At 43.3% G+C, this 7500-nt stretch overlaps 1 protein-coding gene across 1 annotated transcript in view; it reads left to right on the top strand.

Annotated features, from left to right (window-relative positions):
- LOC122249248 (uncharacterized) overlaps window positions 1-7500 on the top strand; it is a 26922-nt gene that overhangs the window by 15119 nt on the left and 4303 nt on the right. Inside the window, exons 5-6 of the mRNA XM_086538763.1 lie at window positions 1124-1365; window positions 6862-7068. Coding sequence (XP_086394889.1) covers window positions 1124-1365; window positions 6862-7068 — 449 coding nt within the window. The remainder of the gene's footprint in view (window positions 1-1123; window positions 1366-6861; window positions 7069-7500) is intronic.

The following is a 7500-nucleotide window of genomic DNA, read 5'->3' as shown; positions in this document are numbered from 1 at the left end:
GAGAGAGAGGGGGAAGGAGAGGAAGAAGCGAGATAAAGAGAGAGAGGTCGATGGAAGAAGGAGAGGGAGAGAGAGGTAGGGACGCAGAGAGAGAGAGAGATAGCGTGAGTGAAAGGAGGAGAGAGGAGAGTTGAGAGATGACGAGAGAGAGAGAGCGAGAGAGGCGCCGAAGTATAGAGGGGAAGTAGAGGGGAGAGGAGGTCGAGAGAGAGAGAGCGAGAGAGAGAGAGAGAAGGGGGGAAAGCGAGAATGAGTGAGAGAGAGAGAGAGAGGAGGGAGGGAGAGAGAGAGAGAGAGAGAGAGAGAGAGAGAGAGAGAGAGAGAGAGAGAGAGAGAGAGAAAGCGAGAGAGAAAAAGAAAGAGCATGTAGGCGTATGGGAAGAAGAAAGGAAGAGAGTGAAAAACAGAGAGAATGAGAGAGAGAGATGGACAATATTTAAAAAAAGCTTATTTGTCGCAGAGCTACAATTTAGAATGCAAAGCGCTGGTGAACAACTAGAGGGAACAACTTATTCTTTGCAATGAATTAGCGAACATTTAACTCGACACTCGTCCCCACAGACCATAGCTGTGTTTATGATTTGATTTCCATATCAATATATCTAAGTAACTTTTTGGATACTTATGCTATAAAAAAAAACGTCGAAAAAAAATCAAAACAGATAAACATAAATGTAATATCAATTGAGAGTCAAATTGATACTTAAATGATATAACGTTTTTTGGCTCGTGATAAACACTAAAGTTAATTTAAACTCAAAATTATTTCATATTATAATTCTTATTGGTAAGTTACAAAACAACATAAGAAAACTAATATACATCATTCACAACAAAACAAAACAAAGTAGTTTACATACATGAACCAATAATAAACACGAAAGAAATCAACACACACCCATACCACAAAGACAAAATCACACATACACACACACACACATACACACACACACACACACACACACACTCACAAACAAACACACACACACACACACACACACAAACACACACACACACATACACACACACACACACACACACACACACACACACACTCACAAACAAACACACACACACACACACACACACGTCCCCTTGCCTTACTGTCATTCCCTCTTCCCAGGCAGGCTTCCGTGTTAGCTGTGGTGTCAACGGTGGTAGCGTGCGCTGTCATCATCATCCAGATCCTGGTGGAAAGACCCAACCTGCCTGAGCCTGTGTACAACAACCCTACCGTATCATCCTTCTCTTTGGGATTCGGTGCCATACTCTTTTCCTTCGGAGGGTCGGCTGTCTTCCCGACCATCCAGAATGACATGAAGGATCGGTCGCAGTTCTGGAAGAGCGTTATTATAGGATTCGCAGGTGGGTGGTGTGTGGGAGGGAGGCCGAGAGGGTCTGCAGGGGGGGGGGGGGGGGGGGGGGGGGCGGGGTGGTGATGGTAGGGGGGGGGGGGGGGGGGGAGGGGGGGGGGGGGGGGGGGGGGGGGGGGGGGGGGGGGGGGGGGGGGGGGGGGGGGGGGGGGGGGGGGGGGGGGGGGGGGGGGGGGGAGGGGGAGGGGGGGGGGGGGGGGGGGGGGGGGGGGGGGGGGGGGGGGGGGGGGGGGGGGGGGGGGGGGGGGGGGGGGGGGGGGGGGGGGGGGGGGGGGGGGGGGGGGGGGGGGGGGGGGGGGGAGGAGGGGGGTTTGGGGGGGTGGGTGTTCTATTCATGTTTCCTGGAAAAGATATGTATATTTTTTTTTTTTTTTTTTTTTTATTTGTTTTTTTCCAGCTTTCGGATCTCTTTCTTCATTCTTCAATTTCTTCCTCGCTCCCTTTCTGTTCATCTTTATCTATCTATCTATTTATCTCTATCTCTATCTCTCTGTTCTCAGTCTCTCTCTCTCTCTCTCTCTATACATATATATATAATAAAGTATAATAATATATATATATATATAAAATATATATATATAATATATATATGATTATATTATACATATAATATATATATATATATATATATAATATGTATATATATATATAAATATATAATATATAATATATATATATATATATATATATATATATAAATTATAATATATGTAATATATATATAATAATATATATACATATATATAATATATATATATATATATATATAAATATATATATATATATATATATATATATTAATATATATATATATATATATATATATATATATAAATATAAATACATATCCCCTCTCCTCTCCCCACCTCTCCTCTCTCTCCTCTCTTCTCACTCTCTCTCTCACTCTCTCTCTCTCTCTCGAAATCTCGTCTCTCTATTCTCTCTCTCCTCTCTCTCTCTCCTCTCAATTCACACTCTCTCACTCTCTACTCTCATTTCCTCTTCTCTTTCTCTTCCGTCTTCTTCTTCTTTTTCGTCTCTCTCTCTCTCTCTCTCTCATCTCCTCTCTCCCTCTCTCACTCACTCTCTCCTCTAATTCTCTCTCTCTCTCTCTCACCGACCTCGATCTCTCTCCTCCTAATTCCTCTTCTCTTCGTCTAATCTTCCATCTCCTCCTTCTCTCGTCAACATCATCTCTCTCCTCTCCCTCTCTCACTGTGATCTCTCTCTCATCTCTCTCTCTCTCTGTCTTTCTCTCTCCTTCCTCTCTCCTCTTTCTCGATCTCTCTATTTTTTCCTCCGTCTCTCTCACTCATCTCTTACAGTCTCTTCGTCTCTCTCTCCTTCTCTACTCTCACGTCTCTTGTGCTCCTTCCCTCATCTCTCCTCTCCTCCTCCTCTCTCTTCTCTCTCTCCTCCTCTCTTCTCTCTCTCTCTCTCTCTCACTGCTCAAACTCTCACCCTCTCATTTCTTCTTCTCTCTCTGCCTTTTCCTCTCTCTCCTCTTTTCTCTCTTCTCTCTACTCTCTCTGCTCTCACTCTTTCTCTGTCTCTTCTCCATCCTCACTCTCTTCTTTGCTTCTTTCTTACTATCCTCTCTCACTTCCTCATTTCCGTTCACGTCTACTCCTCTCAATTTCTATTCTCTTCTAGACTCCATCCCTCGTCTCTCTCGCTCTTTCTGTCTGTTTTTCTTTCTCGCATTTTCTCTCTCTCTCTCTCGCTCTTTCGCCTGTCTTTCTTTCCCTCTCTCTCTCTCCTTCATCTCTCTCTCTCCTCTTCGTCTCTCTCTCTCTCTCTCTCTCCGCACTCTCTGTCTGTTGCCTTTCTTCTTTTCTCTCTCTCTCTCTCTCTCTCTCTCTCTCATTCTTCTCTCTCTCTCTCTCTCCTCTATCTCTATCTATCTATTCTATCTAGCTATCTAACTATCTCTCTATCTCTCCTCTCTCTCTACCCTCTCCCTTCCCCCTCCTCCTTCTCTCTCTCTCCATATCTCCCGACAATCTTACCTCTCTCCTCTCGCTCTCCTTCTCTCTCTCATCTCTCTCTATCTCATCTCTTCTCTCGCACACACTCGCCGCTCTCATCCTCTCTCGCTCGTTCTCCCTCTCTCTCTCTCTCTCTCTCTCTCTCTCAGCTTCATTCTCTCTCTTCTCTCTCTCTCTCTCTCTCTTTCTCTCTCTCTTCTTTCTCTCTATCACTCTCTCTCTCTCTCGCATTCTCTCTCGTCTCGCTCGATCTCTCTCTATCTCTCAATCTCCTCTCCCTCTCTCTCTCTCTCTCTCTCTCTCTCTCTCTCCACTCTCTCACTCTCTCTTCTCTCCCTCTCTCTCTTCCTCTCTCTCTCTATCTATTCTATCTTTCTTTAACTAGCTAGCTTGTCATCTATCTTGTCCTCCCTCTCTCTTGGCTAATGATGCAGATGATGATGATTATTATGATGATTATTTTCACAGCGAATCAAATTAAAGCTAACTGTTATCACGGAAACTTAAACGATATTTCAATTAAGTTATTTACAAAGCAGAATATTTGGCAGCCAATTAAACGTGCAATTTTTTTTTTGGTCTCTTCACGCGGATTTTATTTTTTAGGTAATTCATAAACTTTTCAGTTCTGTATTAAAAGAATGATATTGGTGTTGTTGTTGTGATTGTTTTTTTTACAATTGACTTAGAAACATATCATCTGAACATTCTTTAAACCGTTTTTCCTACGGTTATGGAAGAAAGTTAATAAATATTATTTTTAGCAATCATAATTTTATTCATTGACGTAACCATATCAATCTTTTCGTCTTGCCTGGTCCTCATGAGTCTGATATAATGAGTTTTATTCTTTTTGAATAATATTGATAGTGTAATTATGCAGTGTGTACAGAAAGGTTCCACAGGATTTTTTTTAGTCATTAGTGAAATAACAAAATGTTTAAAAGATTTATGTTCACATTGTTACCGGGATCCAAATAAAAAAAACATTTTCTGTTTAAGAATGAACAATGCTAACAATGCTTAACAGACTCGGTAATTTGTTTAATCAAAGAGAAAAATCATTACAATACAGTTTTATAAGTCGTTCATCAAAAAGGAAAATAGCTGAATAAAAAATCATACATGAAAGAAATGTTTAAGGATTCAAACACACATAGCAGGGTATAAACAGGAATAAAAAGAAATAAAATTCACACATCAGAATTAAGCACACATATTAAGAAATGAGAACATACACACACGATCAAAAGTCTCTTAAAAATCATACTCACACACTTTACACACATGCGCCAAGATGAAAACACGCACATTCCAAAGAAATAAATATCTATCCATCTGCGCTCTCTCTCTCTCTTTCTCACTCTCACAATCCTCACCACATCCTTTCTCTCCTCCTTCTCTTTTTTCCCCTCTCTCTCTCCCGCCTCCCCCCCCTCTCTCCTTTCTCCGCCCCCCCTTCTCTCATCCTCTCCCTCCTCTCTACCCCTCTTTTTATCTTTATCTCTCTCTCTCTCTTTTTAGGGGCCACCCACACCACCCCAACGGCGGCGCTGCAGAGCGATCTATCTAACTATCTATCTATCTATCTTCATCTATTTATCTATCTATCTCTCTTTTTTTTTTTTTTTACAATACCATCTCTATCTTGTCTCTATCTCTGTCTCTGTCTCTGTCCTCTCTCTACTCGTTACCCTTAACACACTCGGCTCTCTCTCTCCCTCTCTATTTCCTCTCTCTCTCCTCTCGTCTTTCTCTCTCTCTCTCTCTCTCTCTCTCCTCTCTCTCTCTCTCCTCTCTCCCATCCTCTCTCTCACTGCTCCGCTCTCTCCTCACTCTCTCTCTCTCTCCTCACTCGTCTCTTCTCTTATATATATATATATATATATATCTAAAATAAAGAATATATAAATATCAAATATATAATATATATATATATATATCATCACTTATATATATATATATAATAATTCGCTCTTCTTCTCTCTCTCTCCTCTCGCTCTCTCACCTTCACTCTCTCCCCCCTCTCTCTCTCTCTCTCTCTCCTCTCTCTCTCTCTCTCTCTCTCTCTCTCTCTCTCTCTCTTTCTCTCGCTCTTCTCTCCCTATCTCTCTTCTCTCCCTCTATTCTCTATCTTTATCTCTCTCTCTCTCTCTCTCTCTCCACAATCCACTCTCACTCTACTTCGCTAACTCTATATCCCTCACTCTATCCCTCCGTCCCTCTCCATCTCTCAATCTATCTATCTATCTATCTACCTATCTTCCTACCTACCTACCTATCTATCTATTTACCTATCTATCACTCACACGCAATCCCACCCAACTTCGTCACCTTCGTCTCACGCCTTCCCCAACAGTGATCCTAAATCCCACCCACCTTCGTCTCTCGCCTTCCCCAACAGTGATCCTAAATCCCACCCACCTTCGTCTCTCGCCTTCCCCAACAGTGATCCTGAATCCCACCCACCTTCATCTCTCGCCTTCCCCAACAGTGATCCTAAATCCCACCCACCTTCGTCTCTCGCCTTCCCCAACAGTGATCCTAAATCCCACCCACCTTCGTCTCTCGCCTTCCCCAACAGTGATCCTAAATCCCACCCACCTTCGTCTCACGCCTTCCCCAACAGTGATCCTAAATCCCACCCACCTTCGTCTCTCGCCTTCTTTCCCCCAAAAAAACCAACAGTGATCCTAAATCCCACCCACCTTCGTCTCACGCCTTCCCCAACAGTGATCCTAAATCCCCCCCCCCTCCACATCCCCCGAATCCCCCCAAAGGGCCGTAGTAATCCCCACCCACCCACCCGAAAATGTGATAGGGTGTAGGACGTTGTTGGATTAAAATGTGGATAAACCCATGTGATGCGGATAAATAAAAAAATAGGGTTTTAAATAAATAAAATAGGATAAACCCCCCCAATAAATAAAATCCCACCCACCCTCCCCACCAAATGTCTTTTGTTTTTATTATTTAACCTATTTTATTATTTATCCAACATTTGCAACGTCCCCACCCACACCCTCACATTATCCCGACGCCCCAACACCCCACCCACCCACCCCACCCACCACTTCCCCACCCCACCCCCCACCCCACATGTTCTTTACTACGGGCCTAAATCCCACCCACCTTCGTCTCACGCCTTCCCCAACAGTGATCCTAAATCCCACCCACCTTCGTCTCACGCCTTCCCCAACAGTGATCCTAAATCCCACCCACCTTCGTCTCACGCCTTCCCCAACAGTGATCCTAAATCCCACCCACCTTCGTCTCACGCCTTCGTTTTCCTTTTTCCTCCCAACATGAAAAAACCCTAAATCCCACAACCCCCACCCACCTTCATCTCACGCCTTCCCCAACAGTGATCCTAAATCCCACCCACCTTCGTCTCACGCCTTCCCCAACAGTGATCCTAAATCCCACCCACCTTCGTCTCACGCCTTCCCCAACAGTGATCCTAAATCCCACCCACCTTCATCTCACGCCTTCCCCAACAGTGATCCTAGCGCTGTATCTCCCCGTGGCTTCGGTGGGCTATGGAGTCCTGGGCGTAGACGTCGAGAGCAACATCCTGCTCTCTGTGCCTCAGGGGGTGGCTGTTAATATCGCCATCATTCTGGAGATCGTGAACCTCCTGAGCACTTTCATCATCAGCTTTAACCCCGTCGCTCAGAGTCTCGAGGATATACTTAATGTTCCTAATAGTGAGTGATCGAAGTGACTTTTTTTTTTTTTTTTTTTTTTTTTTTTTTTTGGGGGGGGGTCGTTTGTGTTTGCTGTTGTTGCTGTTTTTTGTTGTTGTTGTTGTGGTTTTTTTGCTTTGTGGGTTTTGGTTTTGGCTTTTTTATATTTTTTTGTTTGGGTTGTTTGTTTGTTTTTTGAGTCGTTTATTTGTTAATTTAATATATTTGTTTGTTCAATTGTTCAATTCTTCATGTTTGGTTATTCAAGTGTTTCCTCATTTACTTATTTATTCGTCTATCTATCAACTCCTCATTCCCTTATTTAATCATCAATATATTATTCCTCACTTACTCATTTATTCATCAATTAATTCATTCTTGAAAAAAGGGGAAGAAATCGCTCTCTCTAGAATCACAAAAGAGTCCGGTGAAGATTCTAACATAGAACCTTCA

The sequence above is a fragment of the Penaeus japonicus genome, unplaced genomic scaffold (assembly GCF_977035675.1).
Source record: "Penaeus japonicus unplaced genomic scaffold, GWHDUDI00000001_assembly GWHDUDI00000007, whole genome shotgun sequence".
Taxonomy (NCBI): domain Eukaryota; kingdom Metazoa; phylum Arthropoda; class Malacostraca; order Decapoda; family Penaeidae; genus Penaeus; species Penaeus japonicus.
This window is presented reverse-complemented; position numbering and strand designations above follow the sequence as displayed.